General features: G+C 37.8%; 1 protein-coding gene across 1 annotated transcript in view; it reads right to left on the bottom strand.

Annotated features, from left to right (window-relative positions):
• Window positions 1-20574, bottom strand: part of EFHC2 (EF-hand domain containing 2) — a gene marked incomplete at its 3' end in the record, with an annotated part of 161978 nt that extends 141404 nt beyond the window's left edge. Inside the window, 1 exon segment of the mRNA XM_081222351.1 lies at window positions 20448-20574. Within this exon segment, the coding sequence (XP_081078477.1) occupies window positions 20448-20489 (42 nt within the window). The 5' untranslated portion in view covers window positions 20490-20574.
• Between the last annotated feature and the right edge of the window lie 7147 nt (window positions 20575-27721).

Raw genomic sequence — 27721 nt, 5'->3', positions numbered from 1 at the left:
TGGCTGAGTTTCTCACTTCTGAAATTTCTGAAAGAAACTAAAGCAGTGGACTGAACCTGAAGAGCCCTCAGCAAGGCTGGCATTCCCTTTCCTGGTCACCCTCACAGCAGCAAGGGAAAGAGGAGGGACTGGAAGAAGTAAAGGGATTCCTCCCCACCAACCATACACATACACAACTGCTATGAACTCTTGTCAGTACATTTTTGTCCAGCTAGTGACAATGACTAAGTATACCGTACAATGGGGCCTTTTTCTTTAAACATAAGATGTATCAGTGCTATGAAAATGGAAGAGAAACCACAATGTGTAAAATTCAAAAGGTAGTTCAATCAAGTTCCTGCTAAATTGATGAGCAATTTCTCTATGCAGAGTATTAGCTGGATACTTGTTAAATATTTCCAATTCTTTTGCTAAATAAAATCAAATCAGCCAGACCAAATTCTTAAATATTTTTTAACATGAAAGGAACTATTACTAAATCCTTCCCAAAACTCTTGGTTTGTGTAACACATTCAAACCCCCAAAATCGACAATACACATATGCTTCTTTAAAGTTCAGTAATGTCAATTTCTATTGTTATTCTCACCAGCATAGCATGCAAAATTCCATTTCTAACTTGAAATTTCAATTCAAAATTCTATACCTCAGAAACTAATTGCTTGAGGATTTGTTTGGTATGATGTAAAAGCCCATAGGGCACCTGTTTCAAATGTTTGCCCCTCCCAATACACACACACACATACACACACACACACACAAACTTGAGATTTGCCATTATAATCTCTTAGGATCACATGTCAACCTGCCCTTTGCCCTAGTAACTGTGAAATGGTGCTCAGTCTCAGTCCAAAGAAATTAGGCAAATGTCTTAGCACATGATAAAATCAGGAACATACTATCCACAGATCCAGTGTTCCTTGATATCTCAACTCCTTGGGTCCCATCCCACTTACGGCACCACTACTGGAAAGGCAGCAGCCAAATCCAGACTCTCCTTGATGTTTCACATCAAATTAATAGCTGGTACCACCATCCCTTCCTTGTTGCTAAAGATTGGAAGAGCAATTTTATCACATGAATGGATTGATTAATAAATAATCAGTAAGTTGCCAGGGCGACTACAGAAACCGTAAAGCTAACCCAAACTGAGAAGCAGGTTATAGTCATCAGTATCAGGAGTTGTTTATCCATTTATAATCTCTCTTTTAGAGCTTCAGCACATCAGAGTCTCTTTGTTTCTATCTAGACTGCGTCCAAAGCCCAGATGCTTGACAACCACATGACAAAGGCAAGAAGAATAAGGTGCTTGGTAAGAACCTGATAGCTCATTAGGGCCACCATTAGCTAGAAGCCTATCTTTGCAGATGTGAATATCATTATCATAGCCATAAAAGCTGACATGTGTAGCAGTGCGCTAAGTACTTTAGAAGCACTAAATTCTTTTAATTTTCAGAGCAAATCTCTGAGTATGCTTTATCATTATCCCTATTTTATAGATGGGGATACTCAGGAACAGAGTTTAAGTAATTTGTCCAAGGTCAGTCAACTAGTATAGTGAATCCAGGACGAAAACTCAGTGCCTGAGCCCTTAGGCATTAGGCCTTGCATTGTCTGTGCTCTCTTAGAGAAAAGGGATAGATCTCCTCTTGTTTAAGTCATCAGGGTAGAATTACTACTTTTGCTTTTGACAAACATAACAATGAGAATGACCACCATGACATGGAAGAGAGGAAACAGATCAGATAATTGGACCTGGGCTCAATCCCTTAAAAGCAGAACAGGTATTAGAGAGTACTGTAGATACCCTTTTACAGTCACCAGAAGTTACTAAAAATTTGGGGCCTGAAGAAAGCCAGTTAATATTTAATATTTTAATATATATTAACAACACTTACTTTTCTAACTACTTTTTGAGGCTTATGGAAATTATGAATTACCTAAAACTATCACTCTTAGATATTCCTGCCTGATCAGGTTTGAGACTAGTTTGCTTCTGCTCCATGAATAGGTTTTTTTCTCTCCCTTCATAGCATATTTATTTCAGAAATTCATTTTCTCTTTTTCTTCTTTTCTGTACTTTTATAGAGAAAAAGAAGTCATTCAGCAAATACCGTGAACCTCCCAGAGAAAATAACAACAAAATTGCCTTGGGTAGAGCTCAGGACCATGAGAGCATGAAAGCTATCATTACTTATTAATAAAGCTAAATCACTCAAAAAGAAACCCTAAATATAAAAATAAAAAGTCATATCAAAGAAAACTTCAAACATTTTTAAGCTAATTTTCCTCTCTTTCCAAACCTAACTTGAAAAAATGTGCTCATGAATCTTAGTCATTCAAGTCAATATAACAAGATTGGTTTTATATATTTAATAATGTATTTAAATCAGTAGAGTAGGGGGCTTCCCTGGTGGTGCAGTGGTTGAGAGTCCACCTGCCGATGCAGGGGACACGGGTTTGTGCCCCAGTCCGGGAAGATCCCACATGCCGTGGAGCGGGTGGGCCCGTGAGCCATGGCCGCTGAGCCTGCATGTCCGGAGCCTGTGCTCCGCAACGGAAGAGGGCACAGCAGTGAGAGGCCCGCGTAACGCAAAAAAAAAAAAAAAAATCAGTAGAGTCAAAATTAAAATTAGATCGGTAAGATCTAGAAGGATGTGCAGCCCCTTCCTCAGAAAACACTGTCCTGTTTTTTTCCTCTAAATAATTCAAATCAAAGTACCAATCAAAAGAATTCTAAAGACTTCCCCCAAAGTCAGTTAACATCACTGGCTCATTGTAGCTGATTAGTACATCCATTTCCAAATTCCTTCTCCCTTGCTGGTCTCCATTTAGAAGCTAGAAAAGGCTAAATACTCCACTTGTTTCCTCAGCCTCCTTTTCAGAATTCTGTTCTGGGATTCTAGAAAAGGCTTTTGTCCTCCTGAGCCACGGGACAAATGCAGGTGATGCTGCCCCTAGCTCACCTTTTCTTGCCTTGAAATGTATACATAATGCCTGGAGCTGCAGCGGCCACCTTGGGATCATGGCAGGAAGGTGAGGAGGATTGCAGAGATGCTGGCTCAAAGTTGAGCCTTTCAATGTATGCCAGCAGCCACCTACCTCCAGACTTCCTGCTTGGTTAAAAAAAATAAATCCCTGCTTGTTTAAGCCTCTATTGGTCAGGTATTCCATTACTTGCAGTATAAAGCGTTACAAATTAATGCATTTAGTCTTTAAAAGCTGTGCTTTAATGCCCTTTTTTTTTTTTTTTTGAGGTACGCGGGCCTCTCACTGTTGCAGCCTCTCCCGTTGTGGAGCACAGGCTCCGGACGCACAGGCTCAGCGGCCATGGCCCACGGGCCCACCTGCTCCGCGGCTTATGGGATCTTCCCAGACAGGGGCACGAACCCATGTCCCCTGCATCAGCAGGCGGACTCTCAACCACTGTGCCACCAGGGAAGCCCTTTAATGCCTTTTTTAAAAAACAGAATAAGATTATTAAGTGACCTATCTAAAGTGTAATTTTCTTTATACATTGAGAAAAATAAATATCTTCTCAAACTCTGAACACAACAAATATTAGTAAAGTTTATTACCTTCACTGACTTAAGGGATATGTTTGAGATTAATTCTAGAATCTATGGAGAGGGACAACTGATTCTACTGATAAGACTAGAAGAATAGAAAAGCTAAAGGCAGCTGTGAGTTGTATACACATGAGCAGTACATCTGGAGATGGAAACCACAAGTTCATGATCTGTCCCAATACCTGCCTTATGAATATTATGGAGGAAAGTCTACGTCAAGGTAAAAGCAGAGAGTTGTTCATGGGATGGAGGTTCATGAGTGTGTGTGTGTGTGTGTGTGTGTGTGTGTGTGTGAGTGCGCACGCATGCGCATTGGAAGTATGTAGGCTGAAGTAAGCTCCTTGTAACATCCAAGTTCAGCACTCCTGTAATAACATACTGGCTATACTAGCATCTGATGCAAGTTGATGGTCAGAGGAAGTGGCACCAAGAAACAAAGCACCTGCAACACAGTACAACAGTCACATCTGACCTCCCTCTCCCCCAGCAAAGGATCTGTGGGCTTTAGGAACCATGGGCCACTCAGGGTAAGACCTATGGATTAAAAAATCTTGGGTCAGAGTGGAGGGGTGAGATAGAAGGGCAGCACAGCTTCCAACTATACTTCATGAATTGCTAAAGACTTTCAGGGACAGAGGCAGCCTTTTCCCATAGCTGTGAGGTAAGTAAGTGGATGATGGAAGCCCAATGGTAGGAGGGGGTGGTGACTGTGTAATTGTGCTGGGTGTGTTTTAGGACTGGAATCTGAACATCTGCATCAACAGTCCGTGATGCCACAAGATCAAGGATTAAAACAAAAATTATAACATAATCTGATACTCATGACAATGATATTTAAAAGTGGGAAACATTAAAGGTACCAAAATGAAAGTGAGGTTTCCATACTTCATTTGAAGTGGTAAAACACTGATAGCAATAGACCAAAGTCTATATAAGTCACATATATATACTGCAATATCCAGAACAACCACTATGAAAATTATACTAAGAGATATACTCAAAAACACTATAAATAAATCAAAATAGAATCCTAAAAAAAGTCCCAGTAACCCATAGGAAGGTAAGAAAAGAGAAACAAAGAAACAGAAAACAGATAATAATATATCCAACATAAGCATTAACAAATCAATCACCTTAAATGTAAATGATCTAAATACATTAATCAAAAGATAGAGATTTGCAGAGTAGATTTTAAAAGCATGACAAACTACATGCTGTACACAGGAAACTCATTTCAAATTCAATATACAGGTCAGTTGGAAGTAAAAGGATGGAAAAAAATACACCAGGGAAACACTAATTTTAAAAAAGCAAGAATGGCTATATCAGTATCTGATAACCTAGACTTCAGAGCAAAGAAAATTACTAGAGAAAAGAGGGACATTACATAATGATAAAAGAATCAATCCACCAGGAAGACACAACAAACTTAAATGTGTATGCACAGGACTTCCCTGGTGGCCCACTGGTTAAGGACCCACCTGCCAATGCAGAAGACATGGGTTCAAGTCCTGGTACGGGAAGATCCCACACACCGTGGAGCAACTAAGCCCATGTGCCACAACTACTGAAGCCCGTGTGCCTAGAGCCTGTGCTCTGCAACAAGAGAAGCCACCACACCACAACGAAGAGTAGCCCCCGCTCACCGCAACTAGAGAAAGCCCACATGCAGCAATGAAGACCCAACGCAGCCAAAAATAAATAAATAAATAAATTCATTAAAAAAAAATGTGTATGCACAAAACAACAGAACCTCAAAATATATGAAGCAAAACCAACAGAGCTAAAAGGAGAAATAGACAAAGCCACAATTATAGTTGGGGACTTCTACAATCCTCTCAGCAACCAACAGAACCTAATTAATATATATAGAACACTCCACCCAACAATGGCAGAATACAAACTCTTTTCAAGTGTGCATGAAACATTCACCAAGACAGAATATATTCAGGTCCATAAAAGAAATGTCAACAAATTTAAAAGAATGAAAATCATATAGATTATATTCTTTTGATAATGGAATGAGACTAGAAATCAGTAACAGAAAGATAGCAGGAAAATCTCCAAATGCTTGGAAATTAAACAACACACTTCTAAATAGTCTATGGGTCAAAGAGGAAATTGCAAAAGGAACTTTTAAAAATAGATATAACTGAAAGAAATGAAAATACAACATACCAAAATAAGTGGAATGCAGCTAAAGCAGTGTTGAGAGGGAAATTTACAACACTAAATAATTATATTAGAAATGAGGAAAGATCTCAAATCAACAGCCTAAGTTCCTACTTCAAGAAATTAGAAAAAGATGAGTAAAATACCCTAAAAGCAAGCATAAATAAGGAAACAACAAAAATTAGAGCAGAAATCAATGAAATTGATGAAAACAACAGAGAAAATCAATCAAATACAAAGCTTGTTCTTCAAAAAATATATCAATAAAATTGACAAATCTCTAGCAAGACTGAAAAAAATTTTTAAAGAGAAAAGATACAAATCACCAATACCAGAAATGAAACAGGGGTTATCCTCACAGATCCTAGAGCCATTAAAAAGATAATGAGGGAATATTTTGACCAACTTTACATATGTAAATTCAAACACTTAGAAAAAAATTGATAAATTTCTCAAAACCACAAACTAACAAAACTCAATCAAGATGAAATAATCTAAATAGTCCTATAACTTTTAAAGAGCCTGGATTTTTAACTAAAAGCCAAAAAGAAACTCCTATGCCCAGCTGGCTTTACTGGAGAATTTCACCAAATATTTAAACAAGAATTAACACCAATTTTATGCAATCTCTTCCAGAAAATAAAAGAGGAAAGAACTCTTCCCACTTCATTTCATTAAGTCAGTATTATCTTGGTACCAAAACTAGATAACACAGTTCAATCAAAGAAAACTACAGACCAGTATCTCTCATGAACGTAGATGCAAAAATCCTCCACCAAAAAACTAGCAAATTAAGTCCAGCTATGTGTACAAAGAATTATATACTATGACCAAGGGGGATTTACTATGCAAGGCTGGATCAACATTCAAAACGCAATCAATGTAATCCACCATATCAACAAGTAAAGAAGAAAATTCAAATGACCATATCAATTGATACAGGTAAACACATTTGACAAAATCCAACACCCATTCAAGATTTTTTAAAAAACTCTCAGCAAGTTAGGAACAGAGGGGAATTTCTTGATAATGAGCATCTACAAGAAACCTACAGCTCACATCATACTTAATAGAAAAGACTAAATGTACTTCCCCTAAGATCAGGAACAAGGCAAAAATATCTGCTTTCATCACTCTTATTCAACATATTACGAGAAGTTCTACTCACTGCAATAAGGCAAGAAAATCAAGTAAAAAGGATACAGATTGGAATGGAAGAAATATAACTGTCTCTATTTGTAGGTGACAAGATTGTCTATATTTTAAAAATCCCACAGAATTTTACCCCCAAAATTCTTAAAACTAATATTGAGTTCATCAGGGCCACAGGATACAAGATCAACATAAAAAATCAATCACACTTCTATATACTAACAATGAACACAGGAAACTGAAATTTAAAACATAATGTCATTTACAATCACTCCAAAGAAAACAAAACACAAAGCATGTACAGGATCTGTAAGCTGAAAATTACAAAATGCTGATGAAAAAAAATCAAAGATGACCTAAAGAAATGGAGAGACATATCATGTTCATGAATTGGAAGACTCGACATAGTAAAGATGCCAATGCTCCACTTATCGATCTAAGGTTTAATACAATTCCTATCAAAATTCCAGCGAAGTTATTTGTAGACTTAGATGAACTTATTCTAAAATTCATATGGAAAGGTGCAGGCCCTAGACAAAGAAGAATCTTGACAAAGAAAAATAAAGTGGGAAAAATCACTATACCTGATATTAAGGTTTACTATATTACTACAGTAATAAAAACAGTGTGGCACTGGCAGAGGGATAGACATAGACCAATGGAACAGAATAAAGAACACGGAAAGAAACCCACACAAATATGCTCAAATGATTTTTTCCAAAGCTGTAAAAGCAATTCAGTGGAGCAAAGATACCCTTTTCAACAAACGGTGCTGGAGTAATTGAACATCCATAGGCAAAATCAAATGAACCCTGACCTAAAGCTCACACTTTATACAAAAATTAACTCAAAACAGATCACAGACTTGAACAGAAAGTGTAAAACTACAAAAATTTTAGGAAAAAAGACAGGAAAAATTCTTCAGGATCTAGGGCTGAGCAGAGACTTAGTATCAAAGCATGATCCATAAAAGGAAAAAAATTGATAAGTTGGAGCTCATCAAAATTTGAAATTTTTTTGTTCTGCAAAAGACAGTTAACAGGACAAAATGACAAGCTACAGATTGGAAGAAAATATGTGCAAACCACATCTTAGACAAAGGGCTAGTATCTAGAATGTATAAAGAATTCTCAAAACTCAACAGTTAAAAAAACAATCCAATTAGAAACAGGCAAAAGCCATAAAAAGACATTTCACCAAGGTGGATATACAGATGGCAAATAAGCACATGAAAAGATACTCAACTCATTAGCCATCACAGAAGTGACAACTAAACCCACAATAAGATATCATTACACACCTATCAGACAGCTAAAATGAAAAATAGTGACAACACTAAATGCTGACTAGGATGCAGAGAAACTAGATCACTCATACACTGTTGCTGGGACTGTAAAATGGTGCATTTGCTCTCAAAAACAGTTTGGTAGTTTTTTTATAAAACTAAACATGCAATTATCGTAAGATCCAGCAATTGCACTCTTGGGCATTTATCCCAGAAAATGAAAACACATGTCCACACCAAAACCTGTACATCAATGTTTGTTAGCAGCTTTATTCTTAACAACCAAAAGCTGGAAATAGCCCAGATATCCTTCAATAGGTAAATGGTTAAAGAAACTGTGGTACATACACAGAATACTACTCAGCGATAAAATGAACAACTGATAAACACAACTACCTGGATAAATCTCCAGAGAATTATGCCAAGTGAAAAAAAAAATCCCAAGAGGTACATACTTTATGATTCCATTTATCTAATATTTTCAAAGTAATAAAATTTTAGATATAGAGAACAGGAATTAGGATGTGGTGAGGAATGGCAAGACGGGGTGGGGGGAGGTGCGGAGGTTGATGGGAAGGAGGTAAGTGTGGTTATAAAAGGGCAACAGGAGGGATCCTTGTGATAATGGGACTGTTCCATATCTTCACTGTCATGGTGGTCACAGTAACCTACACATGTGATGAACTGTATAGACAAAATGCACACATGCAAATGAGTACAAGTAAAACTGGGAAAATCTGAATAAGATCAGTATATTATATTAATGTTAATATCCTGGTTGCACTATTATACTATAGTTTTGCAATGTTACCAGTGGGAAAGTGGGTAAAGGGTACACAGGATCTCTCTCTGTGTTATTTCTTATAGCTGCATGTAAATGTACAAGTATCTCCATAAAAATTTCAATTAACAATAAAAGGAAAGAGAGGGTTTACTTTCCTCAGTAACTAGGAGAGGTTCTACTCAGGTGCCTTTTATAAGGTATTAAGTATGAACATGAATACAGGTGAGCAATGAATGACTGAAGTCTCACAGAAATGAGATGGAAGATAGTCCTATAAATGACAAAACAAACATCTCTGTTTCAATCACCAAACACAAGTGAAGAAGAAAAGGTGGCCTAAATTAACCATTAAGCCATGTGAACTGACCTGTTCTCCCCCCAAACTCTAGCAGTTTGTTACCATTCTCTTCTTTGGAATGCCAAATACATAGTTAGGAAAGCAAAGAATTTGGCCTTCACCTGGCCAAGCTTGTCACTTTGTCACAGTGGAGTTCCCAGGTCAAATTCCGGCATCCTGGGGCCTGGTTAATGAGGGAGTGAAAATGCCTACCTCTCCCTTCTTTTTGCTTTGCGGAATTCCCCCTACAAAGCTGGCTCTGCCCTTTCTACAACTGTAGGAACAGGATAAACTCAGGAAATGACCCAAGAAGTCCCTTTACATTTGCACTAGTGCGTATCTGGAATCCTATTCTTGGGAGACTGGTCTGCTAAAGGGTCCTGCCTGATGAATGAGCAGAGAAAAATCTGCTGCCTCCAGAAAAAGCCAAACTGGATGCCAACAAGGAAAAGAGAAGCTTCCCACTGCATGGCACAACAGGCCACAGAGAGGCTTTGAGTCACAACTTGCATGGTGACATCTTCAGGCTGTCCTGGCTGCTTTGTATAAACCACGCATCCTGAGAGGCTTATCGCCAATTGAAGTCACAAAAGCAAATGCCTTTCTTCCTCCTTTATATTCACTCTTGCTAAAATAAATATTTTTTCCCACAGGGGCAGTGGAAAACACTAGTGAGTAGCATTCCAAAGATGATTCTCCTAAACTGTGTCTATCCCTGCTAGTTTCTAGGCATGGCTGCTACAGGTAGACAGGGGCAATCGACAGGCACCTATTCATGGCCTGCCCTGGGTAAGGAAGGGCAACCCAAAGGGCATCAATCCTAGTTTCTCAGTCAGCTGAGGAATGTTACAACCACACATAAAGAATGCAAAACACAACACAGCCAATAAACCAGTAAATGAGTGGTCTGGACAATATGAGTGTTCAGGGTTATGGAGCCAGAGAGATGGCTCCTACTGAGATGATCAGGGAAGGCTTTAATGAGGAGGGGGGATTAGAGCCAGGTTTCGAGGGAAGACTAGGATCTGGATGGGAAGAGGAAGAGGTATGAGAATGCTGTTGGGGAAAGGAGCAAGTAAACCAATAGTTGAGTGGAAAAGTCCAAAATATATTCAAAGGACAGACAGTGAGCTTACCGGTTTAACTGGAGTGTTTTCCATTATGAAAAAGAAGATTGTTAAGAAAGAATGGTATTGTTTGAATTTTTACAATGATAATATACTCGTGTTACTTGTATAATTAAAAAACACAAAAAAATTTTAAAGAAAGGGATGCTAAGGCTGAGGAGAGCATCTAGACTCACAGGTTTGAGTCTGTGGCTGGTGTGGCAAACAAAGTTTCCTGGCTCCCAACAGCCATTAATTGCTCCCTTTTCTCTTTCCCAGCTCCAAAAATAGATGGTGAAAAATCAAGCTCCCAATGTCCCTTGTAGCAAAGGATAGCCATGTGACTCAAGTTTAGCCAATAAGAGGTAGGGTAGAAACCTAATGGGGGACTGGGAAACATTTTGTTTTCTGATATAAGAGCCTTCCCCCACCCCTCCTTCCTGCTTGTCTTGAACACTGTTGTAAGAAGTTGTGATGTCCGGAACTGAGGCAACCATCTTGCAACCATGAGGACACAAGCCTAAGAAAGTAAAGCCAACATTCTGAAGATGGCAAAATGGAGAGAGAAAAAGAATCTGAGTATCCTAAGTGACATAGCTATAAAGTTCAGGACAGAATATAAAAATGACCGAAGTTAGGTGTTTGATCCCTGAATAGGCAAAGTGACTCTAATTTCTGAAATGCAAATTAACATTTAGGAATAGCAATGGAGTTTTATGTCATTTCCAAAGTTATGAATAGCAGCTTCAAGAAGTGGCCCAGTCTGAAATCATGTGATTTCAAGGACATTTCAATAGTTACCAGGAACAAGTAACAGAAAACTAAATCAAAACCATCCTGTGATCTGGCACAGTAAACACCTATTGTTTGTCCAGCAATTCCCCACCACCAACTCCTTTCTTTGGCTATTTATTTTTTTAACAGTTTCACTGAGGTATAATTTATATATCATATGGTAGTTCTAATTTTAGTTTTTTTGAGGAACCTCCATATGTTTTCCATAGTGGCTTACATTCCCACAAACAGTGTACAAGGGTTCTCTTTTCTCCATATCCTTGCCAACATTTGTTACTTGTGTTCTATTTGATGATAGCATTCTAAGAGGTGTGAGGTGATATCTCATTGTAGTTTTGATTTGCATTTCTCTGATGATCAGCAATGTTGAGCATATTTTTCATGTGCCTGTTGGCCATCTGTATGTCTTCTTTGGGAAAATGTCTATTTAGGTCTTCTGCCCATTTTTAAATTGGGTTATTTGTTTTTTTGATATTGAGTTACACAGGCTGTTTATATATTTTGGATATTAGTCCCTTAACTGAGTATAGAGCCAAAGAAAATGAAAACACTAATTCAAAAAGATACATGCACCCTAATGTTCATAGCAGCATTATTTACAATAGTCAAGATGTAGAAGGAAACTGTTTATCATAAAGTTCAATCATTTAAAATATACAATACAAAGGAGTTTACTATAAATACAAAGTTGCACAATCTTTGCCATAATCTAATTTCAGAAAACTTTCATCATCGCAAAAAGAAACCCCATATGCATTAGCAGTCGCTCCCCACTTCCTCCCTTCCCCCACACAGGTCTAGGCAACGATTAATCTTTCTGTCACTATAGATTTGCCTGTTCTGTACATTTCACATAAATGGGATCATACAATATGTAGTCTTTTGCATATCGCTTGTGGTATAATGTTTTTGAGGTTCATCTATGTTGTGGTATGTATCAATATTTCATTCCTTGCTATGGCTAAATAATATTCCATTGTATTGATATACCACATTTTGTTTATCCATTCGCCAGCTGATGGACATTTGGGTTGTTTCTACTTTTTGGCTATTATAAATAATGCTGTTATGAACATTCATGTACACATTTTTTGTGGACATATGTTTCCTTTTCTCTTGGGTCTATACCTAGGAGTGCTGTGTCATATAGTAACTCTATGTTTAAACTTTCATGGAACTGCAGACTTTTCCATAGCAGCAGCACTATTATACATTCCTACCAGCAACATAAGAGGGTTTCAATTACTACACATCCTTGTCAACACTTGGTATTGTCTGTTTTGTTATAGCCATTCTAGTGAGTGTGAAGTAATATCTCATTGTGGTTTTAATTTCCATCTCTCTAATGACTAATGATATTGAGCATCTTTTCATGTGTTTATTGGATATTTGAGTGTCTTTGGAGTAATGTCTACTCAGATCTTTTGCTCATTTTTAACTGGATTATTTATCTCTTTATTGTTGAGTTTTTAGAGTTCTTTATATATACTGGATATAAATCCCTCATCATATATATGCTTTGCAACTATTTTCTCCCTGTTAAAATAACTCTAGTTGCCTTTTCAGTTTTTTGATGGTTTCTTCTGAAGCACAACTTTGGCTATTTATTTCAGCATTATTTATAATAGCAAAAGCCTGGAAATAATACAACTATACATCAAGAGGGGATGAGTTAAACAAACTATGGTATGTCCACACAATGGAGTACTATGTAGCTACAAACGGAATACACATTCCAATGGAATGAGTATAGCTCTGCATACGACTATTAAGAAATCTCCAAGATATACCTGTTAAAACGAAAAATGGAAGGTGCAAGAGAATACATAGAGTATGCTACCATTTATTTAATAAGAGGCCATGTAAATATAGTTAAGAATTTGCTGTTTTAAAAAACAAAAACAAAAAAGGAAGGATAACCCAAGCTAAATAGTTTTTTTTTAATGTTACTTCTAGAGGGAGTGAGGGAGGGAACAAGACTGAAGGGACAGGGAGAAAAGCTAGGACTTGTCTGAACGCACCTCACTTTGTAAATTTGACTTTGAAACCACAGAAATGTTTTACTTTTACATTATAATAGAACAAAAAATTTTAAGTTAAAAATGAAAAGCAAAATGCAACAATCAACCTAACTGGGTATTGAGTTGGTGACTTAACCATACTTAAATGAAATTAAAACCCATAATTTGACCATACATTCCTAGGGGGATAAATGCTAAAAACAATAAGAAATACAAAGAAATCTTAACCTATTTTCAAAACTCAAATTGTTAATAATAATGTTATTATTACTCAAAAACTATTATATGGATATATTTTTTTATTTATGGTAGAATAAAGCAAGTAATTATGTTAATGTCCTTATGAATCAAGATTTTCAATGTAAGTAAAAGATAAGTAAAGAATCAAAGAAGTTAAATAAAAATCCTATAATCCTTACTTGGCATTTCAAATATCAGTGTGGATTCATGTGGTATTTTATCTTTAAAAATGTATACATATTTTCTAGCCTTGTTTTAAGAGAATGAAAATTCAAGCCACAGACTGGGAGAAAATATTTGTAAACCACATATCCAACAACGGACTTGTATCCGGAATATATAAAGAACTCTCAAAACTCAACAGTAAGGAAACAACTCAATTAAAGATGGGCAAAAGACACAAACAGACATTTCACCAAAGAGGATATACGGATGGCAAATAAGCACATGAAAAGATGTTCAACATCATTCCTAAGCCATTAGGGAAATAAAAGTTTAAATCAGGATGAGTTACCACTATACACCTATGAGATTGCCTAGAATCCAAAACACTGCCCATGACAAATGCTTTCAAGAACCGGAAGAACAGGAACTCTCATTTGTTGCTGGTGGGAATGCAAACTGGTACAGCCACTTTGGAAGACTGTTCAGCAATTTCTTATAAAATTAAACATACACCTATGGCCAGTTCCAAATTTACATGAAAATCAAGGATCCTGCCATTCATAGGAAAGCAGTGAGCATTTTGCTGCAGTTTTCAACTTCTCACATATATAAGCAAAGCTTTCCTTGTTTAACAAGTATCAAGAGAAAGGTGAGAAATCTTCTCATGTCAGTTGAAAATGAAGTCTGTGACTGCTTATCTCAAATTTGACTCAGAATTACGTGTCTATGTGGCAAAATACAAGCATCGGTTTCACACTGAAGAGCTAATTTTTATTCTTTATTTTTAGCTTTTTAAAAATCATATTCTTATGTATATAGGTCTACAAGGAGATTAAGATTATAATGATTGTATAACTGCCTATATTTGAGCCTGATCATGCCAGTCAGTAAAAAAAAACCTTAATTTTTAGGTCTCACATAAAATTGTGTCTTAGGCTCTATTTTTATTCATATTGCTTTGTCAATATGATTTTAGTAGCTTTGCTTATTTAACACTGTCTATATTTTCATGTTGTAAACAGCATTAATTAAAATGAATTTATAACCTTAATTTAAATTAAGTCAACTGAACCTACTTTTTGAAAAAGTAAATCCCACCTTGGATTAAAACAGTTATTTAACAGAAATGTATGATGCTGCCTTATGAATTTTTTTAATGTATGAAAAGGAAACAAAGGAAAGCTAAGCTTAACTACCTGTTTGTTTCTCAAGAAAACCTGGCTAAAAGTCATTTTTCGTTTTAAATAAGGGAGAAAACTACTCTTGCTCATACCATTATACCACATTTCATACCTTACGGCACTCTCTACAGTAGAAACTCTGAGAGGATTTTTAGGCCTACTTGAATAAGGAGAAAAGAGGAGAAACCAAGTAGGAAATTTTACAATACAACAAGAAAGAAACCCTTGACCTTTCCCCTAGTACACTCCCACTGGTGTTAGAGTTGAGATCCCTTGTGAGAAAAGGAAACCACACAGACTAGGTTAATTAGTTTGCTGAAATCAACAAATCCACAGAAAACTATTAGGCAAAAAGACAATTATTATTGGATCACTACATCTACAACTCATGGATCATGTTAAGGTACCATGGGCTATAGAAATCATCTTTATGCAGGAGTTCCCCAAGACCTGAAAATCATTTCAAAGGTTCCTCTGGGGTAAAAAGATTGTGGAATGATGAAAATATGTTGGAACTAGTTAGATAGAGGTGACAGTTGCAAAACACTGTGAATGTACTAAATGCCACTGAATTGTACACTTTGAAATGGTTAATGGTTTATTTTATGTTATGTGAATTGTACCTTAATAAAAAACAGAAACTAAAAAACACTGAGAAAGGCTGACGAGGATCAGTTGAGACTTCCTGAAGGGTAAGAGACTAGATTTGGCCTTGAAGGATGTTGAAGATCAGAATTTAAATCAGAGGCAAGAATTGGTGGAGATGGCTCTAATGAGAGTGTTTTTCAAACGCTGACTGCCACAATAACAGATTTCAGCGCAACCCAGTTCACGCACACACGTGACAGAAACGAAAGTTCATGAAACAATACTTACTCTTCCCAAGCATAATACACTGATTCTTTTATTCTATTCTACCCTAGTCTGTTTATGTTTTTCTTTTTCTTTTTCCTAAATCCTGGTCATGATTCATTAAATTGATCTCACAAAATGAGTGCCAAACTCTAATGGCCTGGGCTCTCAGGTTAAGGGCTTTGGACCTGATGCAGGTTATTTTAAGGCCATGGAATTGACCACTAAGAACATAGCCAGGAATCTGCAGGCAGAATTTTAGGCTGGAAAACCCTCTACCTTGTGAATAAAGTGATTGTTTTACGATTATATTTGTCATTGAGCTAAATTTAAATTGGCTTAGCTAACACCACACGATGAAATCAATATGTGTACTATGTATTACTCAGTTTTTCTCTCTCAGTTGTTTATCATTTAAATTGCTGGTAAATTTCCCAAAGAGTGATTTTTCCTACATTAATATATAGGCTTATATTAATCTAGATAAAAATAAATTTCAAGGTATTTCTGTAAGAGAGACAGTTTCTAAATATGCTTTATTTTACTGTTGTGAATTCAAAAAAATTCTTTTTCTTCTTAAGGAAACAGTTGCTTCACTATAAATTAGAGGATAGACTATTTACGACAAACCCTCCTAAGATGGTGGCGAGGTAGCTTCATAAAAAACAGAAAGTGTGCTCCTCATTATTCATTAGAGACATTCAGGATCAGCTACACAACCATCTGTCTAAAATGCTGTAGAAAGGATTTTCAGCTTTGGCTGGAAGTGTCCCTTTTAACTTTAATATCCTATCATTCTTGACAATATGCCTGAGATTCTCTTAGCTCAATACAAATCCAGCATGTAAATTCTTGGAAAAAAGATACTTCGGGTCCGGAATTGTGATCTTTCCCTAAGGTTTGCAATTAATTCACATCAGAATAATTTTAACATCATCAGTGATATAAATGCTTATATTTTAGAAAGCACAATACTTCTTGTATTTCAGATATAGGAGAGGTTGCACATCACCTAGCTGTGGACAGAAACCAATCTATCGCTCATGACTGACTACCAGCAGCTAATTAAGGGGGGGAGCAAGTTCCTTCTTTAATTTCTAAGAAAAAGCACAAAGTTAGTTAGCTTGTGTTATAATTTTAAACCCAAACAGCCAGTAATTATGCTATCTCCAGGAGGCCAAGCTTTTTCTCTCAATAATTTAATTAAGCAGACAAAGCTCTGTAATAGGCAGGAGGGAGGCGGGGATAGAAAGGCCAGATTTGGCTTTACTGACTCTCTGACCATTTCGTGCCAGAGAACATCCAATCTTTTAACTAAGTGCACGGTTTTAAAAATATCAATTTTTTGGCAACATATAGCACATTTAGCCCCAAGGCTAGTGTAACAATTTTTTTTAATGCAGCCACCTGCTTTGGGCACATACTAGGACACTCAGTATATAAATACTGATTTGTTGAATGACAGCCCAAGGTATCTAATAAGTATACTATCATTCTCTAGTTCTCACACACACACACCCTCCTATTGGTCTGAGGCATGAAGTAAATAAATATTTTTAAAAATACACTCACAAGTCTAGAAGCAGACCCACACATATTTTGGATACTTGACTTATGACAAAAGTAGCTCTGCAGAGAAGTGGAGAAAAGGTGGCCATTTCTAAAAAATGTATTAAGGACGACAGAACCCAAATGGAGTTGCTTATGCTAAGCCCCATGTTACCAAACTGAAATTTAACTTAGTTACAGTTCCAGCTCTCCCAGAAATAGAATCTTAAACCAATCAACCATGAATCTCCTAATCAGCATTAGTTAGGTAATCTGCCTGATAAACCCCTGCCATTCCCTATAAGGAAAGTAACCTTACAATAACCAATCCGATTTTTTGCCTAGTACAACTTCCCTACAAAATCTCTTGCCTTGTATAGCTCTTCAGAGCTCCTTTCCATCTGCCTGATTCATTAATCACTGAATAAAGCCAGTAAGCTCTTTAAAATTTACTCAGAATTTTGTTTTTTAACAAATGGTTCTGGGTTAACTGAATATCCACATGGGGAAAAATACAACCTGACCCCTACCTCTTTTCATACACACACACGAAAATGTATTCTAGTTAGATTATAGATCTAAACATGAAAGGTAAAGACAACGAAATTTCCAGATGACACAGGGAAATATCATCATGAACTTGGTGTAAGGAACTATTTCTTAAATAGGAAACAAAAAGCACTAATTTAAAGGAAAAATTCTTCATCAAAAACATCATTAAGAGAGGAAAAAGGCCAACCACAGACTAAAAGATTCTTACGACACAAATATCTGACAAAGGAGCCATATCCAAAATCTGTGTAGAACTCCTACAAATCACTAAGAAAAGGGCAGGCAACCCAACAGAGATTAGACAAACGACAAATAGACACCACACAAAAGAGAATATCCAAATGACCAATAAATGTGTGAAATGTGCTCAATTTTGTTAGGAATCAGAGAATCATGGATTAAAACTACAGAGTCACACTACACCCACTGACCGAAACAACTAAAATTTAAGAGACTAACAATATCAAGTGTTAGAAAGGCTATGGAGCAACAGGAACATAAAATGCTGGTGGGAATTTAAATTGGTATAAGCACTGTGACAACATCCACCAAAGCTGAACATAAGAATGCCATTTGAAAAATTAAAAATTAAAAAAATATATTAAAAAAAGAACTTTACTAAAAAATTTGATCTGGCAATTGTACTGAGAGACATGAACAGGAATAGTCACAGCAAACTATTCTTAATAACCCCAAACAAACCAAATCTCTATCAAGAGTAAAATGTGTATATAAATGATGTCATACTCATACAGTGGAATACTCTAGAGCAATGAAAACATACAAACTATCTCTAAAGACAGCCACATGAACAAATCCCACAAACAATGTTGAGCTTAAAAAAAAAAAAAAAAAAAAGCCAGTCACAAAAGAATAAAAACCGGACATTTGCATTGATAGAAATTTCAAAAGCAAGCCAAACTGAACTATAGTGGTAGCAGCCAGGAGAGGGGTAGCCTTTGGAGAATAGGGAAGGGGTAAAGACCAGAAAGGGTCATAGATAGGGTTTCCATGTAAAATACAAGCTGCTCAGTTAAATTTGAATTTCAGATAAACAACAAAGAATCTTTTAATATATGTAGGTCCCATGCAATATTTGGGACATGTATTTTTACTTGGTAAATCCGGCAACCCTAGTCAACGTTGATGCTTTGGGAGTCCTGGTAATATTTTCTATCCTGATGTTCATTCTGTGATCATCCATTGTGCATTTTTCTGTATATGTGTTATACTTCACAATTAAAAAAAACTTTAAAAAAAGCAAAAGTACACTCAGTGCAGCCTTGCAGATTTTAAAATATCTCATTCAACCACTGTTCTTCCTTCCCACCCTTAATCACTGCATGTGAGAGCTGTGGATCTGAAGTGTCGCTAGGCCCAAAGCTGTGGGCTCTACGTTCAATTTTGATTACAATTACTTTTACACAGCATGCTTCTTTACTTCTGGAATCTTTTTTCATGCCCTGCCTTTCAGGGGTCTTACTTAATTTGTGTGACTGGCTTAATCTTACCAAAGGGCAACGTTAGGCTGGAAGGCCAGCCTCTACGCATCAGCCAAGAAATGCACAAACCAGTGGTCAAGAAACAAGTTGAACTGGCCAGCTAACCTGTGGGGGGGGGGGGGGTCAGAATGCAGCGGCCTGAAGCTATAAAGATAAGTGGTACTTTAGGGCCAACAACTTGGATGCAGACACTGTTCAGGATCCATAAAGTCGAATGCTTCAATCTGCTGCCTGCTTTCTAACTTAACACAGGTTTACACAAATACGTTGAGTGGCTCCAGCAAGTTCCATTCCATCAGTGTATTACTTACCTACTTCCTACAGACACAACTGGAAAACCCAAGTAAAGAGTAGTGACCCGTGCAAACAAAAATCTGAATCATTTTTCTGCTGTGGTTTAAATAAGATGCTATTTACTAGCAAAAGTTCTTGCACGCTCAGGGTTTTTAATGTTGTGTTGTGTCGTTTGGTACTTTCATCTTGTTTTGAAATAAACCATTCCCAATTCTAAATGAAGAAAGAACTCCTCCAACTTTGGATCCTTCACTATAAAGTTTAGGATCAAACTTTATAGGCAGGTGGAACCCTTATCTGCCCCCTACCAGCCTTGAGAGTGCCAGGTTTCTTCACTCTAATAGCAAACTCTTTCACAAAGGGTATTAGGGTCGTGATTAGGCTCCTGGGCTGTGGAGACTGGTTGCCTGGAGGGAACCCAGCTTCACCACTGAGATTGTGTAGCTCTGGCCAGTGAGTGACTGACTCATCACTCTGTGCCTCAGTTTCCTCCACTGCAAAATGGGAATTAAAAATAGTAGCTAATACAAAGGGCTGTTGGGAACATCTAATGCTGTGTAAGGTGATTAAAGCACAGCTCCTGGCACACCTTCAACGCTCATCGATGATTATCATCATCAACCTACCATCGGCTACCTTCGAGGGTCCTAACACCTATAAGGACTCTACTTCTGTATCTAACGTAGGAAAAGTATCCAGATGCAGTTGGAGAGAGGTGGAAGGGGAGGTAGAGAGTAAGGGTTCCACCAGCCTACAAATTTTGGTCCAAGCTGCGCCCAGTCCACAGAAGGCGAAGCAGCGTCAGGAGGCCTCCCGTAGGGGCCGAGGAAGTGTCCACACTTGGACCCCAGACTCCGGCAGGAACCTCTGACCTCGGGCGCCCTCACTACTCACGTTGCGGTTGAAGCTGTTGCCCGGCAGCAGCGGCAGCGCCATGGCTCTCAGCGTCCGAGGGTCAAGGGGCCGAGAAGAGGGGCCGGCAGGCAGCTGCCACCCTGCGGCCGCGCTGTTTGACCCCCGACCCCACGTTACCTAGAGACCGAAATGGGTGTCACGAAAGGAGAAGGGGCTTCGGCAGGCCGTGGGCTCGGGGCGGGGCCGGGGCGGGGCTAGGGGAAACGCTCCCCGCCCGCACCTCCCCCCGCCCAACCCACCCACTCAGCCGGGTACGGGTCTCCAGAGGCTTTTCTCTCCACTCGCATTGTGCAGGCACAAAGGCTGAAGAGCGCACCATTCCCCGCCCCCGCGGCTCGCTGGTTTAACCCTTGGATAGGGCTCAAAGCCTTTCATGTACTGAAGCTCCTCTGCCGCTTGCACATTTCTTGCCATTTGGTTATTAAATTTAGTTCAAACACACAGAAAAGTGCAGAAAATAAGATGACACCGTGTGCTCACAGAAATGTAACACCAGTGAATGTTACATTTACATCAGCTTTAATTTTGTAATTAAAACGTTCCAGATGAATCCAAAGCCACACATACCCCCGTCTGTCTCCCCACCCCCACCCGCGCGATCACCAGCACCGGAGAAAACCCATTCAGCGGTAACCACCATCCTCAGTCCTTCCTCTGTATCTTTTTATATGTGAACTAAACGTTTGTAAGATGCTCGTTCCTGGTGCAATCATGGTGGCCAGGGGCCGCGTGAGTTGGCACAAAATGCAACCTCTGTCAGTCCATCATGCACCCAAGATGCCCAAGCCAGAAGCTCCTCTCCCCACGCCTACAGCTAATCCCTCCCTGAGTCCTACTCTACTGTTTGGACACGCTGGGTATCTCTCAGCCACCACCCCTTCTGTCTCAATCGAGACCCCATTATTTCTTGTCCGGTTTTCTTTTAAAACGAGCAAACAACAACAAAGAAAACAACTAAATAATCTTGCCTCCAGAGCCATCCTCTTATATAATTCATGATGCACCTGTTAACTCTTCTGCTTCAATATTCTTCTATCCTTCACGAGGCAGGCCAGCTCCTTAGCCCAGTCAGAGCCTATGTCAGGAGGCGCCCACGAACTCCCTCCATCCCTTTCTTTGCCCCGCTCCTCTACTGCAGCTCCGAGAAACCACTGGCAGTTTCCAAACCGGGCTCTGCAGTTTCTCCCCTCTGGGATTTTGCAAATGTCACTATCTGCTAGAAAACACCCTTCCTTCCTATCTTTAACCTGGGTAACCACTTCTTGTCTTTCAGGACTTGGTTAAGTGTGGGAGAGGGGTGTGGAAGGCTTTGTCATTTCTGGGAAAACTTCCTGCACCTTCTCCAACTCCCCCATCTGTATTAGGTGCCCATTCTAATGGTGGCTTTTGTGGTACTGCATTGTAATCATGGTTTTACTTGACTCTCTTCAAATGCCCCCAAGTTCTTCCAGGGCAGGGACTCTATCTCCTTTTTTATTCATTAAAAGCATACATTATTGTTTTTCTGTGTTTATAAATTTTACACCATAAATTTCTTTTTTTTAAAATTAATTTATTTTATTTATTCATCTTTGGCTGTGTTGGGTCTTCGTTGCTACGCGTGGGCTTTCTCTAGTTGCAGCTAGTGGGGGCTACTCTTCGTTGCGGTGCGCAGGCTTCTCATTGCAGTGGCTTCTCTTGTTGCGGAGCACAGGCTCTAGGCATGTGAGCTTCAGTAGTTGTGGCACACGGGCTCAGTAGTTGTGGCTCCCTGGCTCTAGAGTGCAGGCTCAGTAGTTGTGGCGCACGGGCTTAGTTGCTCTGCGGCATGTGGGATCTTCCCGGACCAGGGCTCGAACCCGTGTCCCCTGCATTGGCAGGTGGATTCTTAACTGCTGTGCCACCAGGGAAGCCCTACACTATAAATTTCTGCTACCTGCTTTTCTCACCTAAGATTTTTGTTTTTGAGATTTCTACATGTTAACACATGTAGATCTATTTCATTCATTTTAAACGAATTGTATGATTATACCACAAATCACTGATCCCTCTGTTGTCGTCTGTTGATGACGATGAGGTTGTTTCCAATTTTTCAGTAGTTATCAACAATGCTGCAAAGAACAACCCTCTCCTGTTTCTTTGGAGATTATCTAGGCTATATACCTAAAGGTGGAATTGTTCACACCTTCATCTGTACTAGATCTCCAGAATCTTTGAACCAATTAAGAAAGTTCCCCTTTCACCTTCATCCTTTCAACAATAGGTATTATCAAATTGTATAATTTTGAACAGTCATCTGAATAAATGTGAAATAGTATGCCATTGTTATTTTAATTTGTTCCCCCCTAATTCCTAGTGCAATTGGTCATCCTTTCACAGGCTTGTTACCTTCTTCTGTGACTCATCCATTCATATCCTTTGCTGATTTCTCTATTTGATCATTTGTAATTTTTAGTATATATTCTGGATACTAATCTTAGGCATAGCAAATATCTTCTCATCATTTGTGGTTTGTCTTCTCCATTTATAGATTCCTTTATTGTACATGAATATGTCATTTTACTTAGATCATTCTTTCCCATTATGGTTTGTGCTTTGTATGTAAATTCAGAAACTCCTATAGAACAAAATTATTCTCCTACATGTTCTTACAAATATTTTTAAATGGTTCTTTTTTCTTACTTTTTAAATTGAAATAATTTCAAACTAATAGAAAACTAGCAAGAATAATACGAAGAACTCCTGTTAGCCCTTCACCCAGATTCCCCCAATTGTTTTATATTTTACCATTTGGGTTTTATCATTCCTTCTGTATATACAAATTTTCCATTTTAGAGTAAATACCAGACATCATGTCCCTTTACCCCTAAATACTACAGTGTATATTTCCTAATAACAAGGACATTCTCTTACATAACTGAAGTACAATAATCAAAATCAGAAAATTGGTATTAATTGAGTACTATTTCCTAATCTAAAATATTTAATTCAAATTTTGTCAATTGTCCCCAAAACGTTCTTTTTAGCAAAAAAATTAGTTTCAAAAATCTGGTCCAGAATCTCATCTAACATCACAAATTAGTTGTCACATCTCTTTATTCTCCTTTGATCTGGAACTGTTCTTCCATCTTTCTTTGTCTTTCCTGACCTTGATATTGTTGAAGAGAATAGGCTTCTTCAACAAAAATAAGAACATTATTTGGTAGAATGTTCTTCAGTTTCGGTTTGACCAGTGTTTTCTCCTGAGTAAATTACTGTCCTTTTGTTCATGGCATTTTAGCAGGAACACCACAAGAGGAACGCTGTGTCCTTCTCATTCATCAAAGGAGCAGGTACATAATGTGTATTTTAACCATCAATACTGAAGTTAACTTTGATCACTGGTTAAGTGGTGCATGCCAAGTTTCTCCACTGTAGTGACTTTTTTTTGCCTTTCTTATTAATAAGAATTCTGCGAGGTGATCATTTGGAACTATGTAAATACCAAGTTCCTCATTAAACTACTAGCATCAATGATGATTTTGCCCAAATCATTTATTACCACTGTGATTGCCAAAGGATGATTTCTTAACTCCACCATTCCTTCTACATATGTTAGTTGGCATTCTTCTACAAGGAATAACTTTTCTTTCTCTCCATTTATTTATTTATTCATTCATTTACATCAGAATGGTCTACAGACTCTTGTTATATTCCGTGCATTATAATCTGTTACTATTATTATTTATTTTGATGTTAAAATCGTCCTACATTTGGTCAGTGGGAGTCCCTCTAAGCTGACTCCTCTGTTCTTTTGATTTTCCCTACCATTTTTCAAGTACTTCCTTGTACTCTCACTACAAGATATTCGAGATATCTATAGTATAGGTAGACATAGATGGGCACAGATAGCTATGTCTCTTTCCATTTCTGTCTTTGGATGGATAGGTAGATAGATAGATAGATAGAAAGACATAGCAAAACCCTTGAGTTTATATTGATAAGTCCAATTTCAGTCAACACAATAGAGTATGTGGTCGAGTTCCCCTTTCCACATCTATAATGCCCTTCTCAAACTGTAAGAAATCTGATTCCAATTACCCTCAAAATATTTACTTATTTGCTCAATACTAAAAGACCCCCAAAGCAGTTTCAGAATAGCTAACTCATGTCATTGTGAAAACAAACCTACTAACTAAAGTTCAATATATGTTTTCAGGGGTTTTTTTTTCTTTAGTCTTAACGTATTTAGTCATAATACTGTGTTTCAAAATGAGTTGGGTGTGTTGCCCCACTCTTGTCCTCTCCTCCCTGTTTAGAGTGATTATGTTACTCATTTGAAAAACAGTCTGGTTCATTCTTTTCCCATTTGTAGCTCTCGCTCAGTGTTTTGCTCCATCCTTGTCTGTTTCTCCTTTCTCTTTCTTATTTTGTAGTTGTGTTTCTCCCCTTTCCATTTGATTAATTTAGCTAGTGGTTTATATATTTTGTTACTTTTTTTCAAAGAACCAGAATTTTGATTTATTACTCTGACCTACTGTTTTCTATTCCTAATCTTCATTATTTTTCTGCTTTTACCTTTATTTTTTTCTTCTTTGTCCTTTTTTGTGGCTCATTTGTTGTTCTTTCTCTCACTTTTTAAGTTGATATAATTCATTCATTTTTATTGATTTAAGTGTTTAAGTGTATGAATTTTTCCTCTGAGTTCTACTTTAAATGTATCCAATAGTGTCTGATATGTAGTGTTTTCATACTTGTTTGTTTGTTTTTAAAGATATTCTGTAATGTTGGCTTGTATTTTCCATTTCACTCCAGTTGTTTAATAGAAGACTTTTAAATTTCTAGTTGGAAAAAATTTTTTAATTCTAGTTCCATTTCACTGTGATAATAAAGTATTGTTTGTAATATTTCCATTGTATAAAACTTATTGTTGGGCTTCCCTGGTGGCGCAGTGGTTGGGAGTCCGCCTGCCGATGCAGGGGACATGGGTTCGTGCCCCGGTCCGGGAAGATCCCACATGCCGCGGCGTGGCTAGGCCCATGAGCCATGGCTGCTGAGCCTGTGCGTCCAGAGCCTGTGCTCCGCAACGGGAGAGACCACAACAGTGAGAGGCCCGCGTACCGCAAAAAAAAAAAAAAAACTTATTGTCAATTTCTTTGTGACCTAATATTTCATGGGTTTTTGTAACTATGCTATGCACAGCTGAGAAGGAAGGCATACTCCCTATTATTCAGTTCTAAAGTTCGTTATATGTAAAGGAGATCTATTTTATTGATTATGTTGTTTACTTCTTCTGTATCCTTACTTATATTTCTGCCACTTGATCTGTTCTGCACTAGGAATGACCTATTAAAGTCTCCTATTAGCAATCTGTTTCTATCTGTATCATCTTGCATCTACAGTTCTGCTTTTTAAAGATTTTTAGAGATTTGGTGCATAGGTTTTCATAACTGTTATACCTACATTGTGAAATTGAAATTAGATACCCTTTTTTGTCACATTTAATTATTTTTGGCCTGAATTCTACTTTGTTTGATATCCTTGATCTCACAGTGCCCACTTATTTGTTATTTCCATTTGCCCATGCCTTTATTTTTACCCTGTCTGACTCATTTTGATTTGAATGTATCTGCATACACCACATATTTGGGTCTTGCTTTGTGAGCCATACTGAAAATATTTTTCTTTTAGTAGGTGAGTTAAGCCCATTCACACTTCTTGATAGGACATTTTTTTAATCTCAACTCTGATATATTATTTTATATTGTAATCACCATGTAAACTATGTACGTTTACTGCTTCTTTTTCTTCATGATGTGTTTTCTTTGCTATTGTAATTTATAAATTCTCTTGGTGTTCAAGGAGGCTTGTGTTTTTGTTCTAGTGTTTATTTCTGTACTTATAACTTCTTTAAGACAATTGAATGTCTTCAGTTTTGCCAAATAATATTAAAAGTTTTAAAAGTGATTATAGCCAATACATTGAAATTTTCATTTCAATAAATATACTTTTATTTCTAGAAGTTTCCCTTGTTCTTTTTAAGTCTATATGTTCTTTCTTTTAAGTGGGATCCTGCTCTTATAATTTCTCTTGCTTATTTTCTCTTTAATCATTTTTGAAATACTTAGTTTAGGGTCCTTAACCAACAATTCTACCCTCTGATGTTCACCTTCCCTCTTTCCTGTGTTGGCTGACTCTTCTTTGTGTCAGATTGCTCCCTTGTGTGTTTATAAATGTTTCTGGCCATCCCATCTATGGGGCAAGTAGTAGAGTTGGGACTCCCACCTTCTGATTCCAAGTCCAGTGTCTTCTTCAATATGTCACAACTCACACACTCCACACACAGAAGGCCTCTGCCTTCTACAAGGAGAATATTTTCCAAAACAGAAAAGCAATTCTAATAAGAATGACTTTCTTAAGGGAGTAACAGAACAAAATATCTTAAATTAGAGCTGTCTGAAAAATCTAGGACCTGAGTCCACCACACACATCTATTGCCCTGGCTGTTCACACATGCTATCTCCTTTGAGCACACTGATACCTCCACTTTTGTACTTCTGTAGTTACTTCACACATAGAGTCTTACATTCATTGATTCAATCGTTTTCCATTTAGCAAATATTTATTAAGCATCTACTCTGATGTGCCAGGACCGCTTCCAAACATTGGGATTAATCAGTGATTAGGACAGAGTGAACACTTCTAAATACCCTAGATCGGAGATTCTCAGTCTTCTGCAACTTGCAACTTTTCTTCTTGCTTTGTTTTGCTTCCATGACACCTATCTTCCCATTCCTTCTGCTCTGACACATCTACCACAAAGGAACATCTGAAATGGCGTGTATCTCTCTTTAAAATAAATTGAAAGTAAACTAGTTCTGAGAATTGCAAGACACCCCTGGAAATAACTGAAAACACTTTGGGGCATGTCAGGACCAGTGCTGGGAAGCGCTGTTATTGATGTTCAGAGAATCTATGTTACACACACCCGTGGATGAAGAAAGCGCAGGGGAGGCCAGCAGAGCTAACACTTCTGAGCAAGCCCAAACTAGCCTATGAGCAAGGAAATATTTGCCTGGTTGGAGAATTTCTTTTGAGGAATGAGGTCATCCTGCAATCTAGATCCTTTCGACAGGATGCAAGAGCCCTTGGCAGCAGGAGGGAGTGCCTTTGCCAGTATTTCTGCTGGAACTTCCTTTTCTCCTCCATTGAAGCCTTGCCTCTCAAGCCTCCCTTGTCCTGATGTCCTCATAAATATCACTGCCCCATTCCTCTGAGCTCCTTAAAATTGATGC

Source organism: Mesoplodon bidens (genome assembly GCF_964165515.1).
Source record: "Mesoplodon bidens genome assembly, chromosome: X".
Taxonomy (NCBI): Eukaryota; Metazoa; Chordata; class Mammalia; order Artiodactyla; family Ziphiidae; genus Mesoplodon; species Mesoplodon bidens.
Note: the sequence above shows the minus strand (reverse complement) of the source record. Positions and strands in the feature narration are given on the sequence as shown.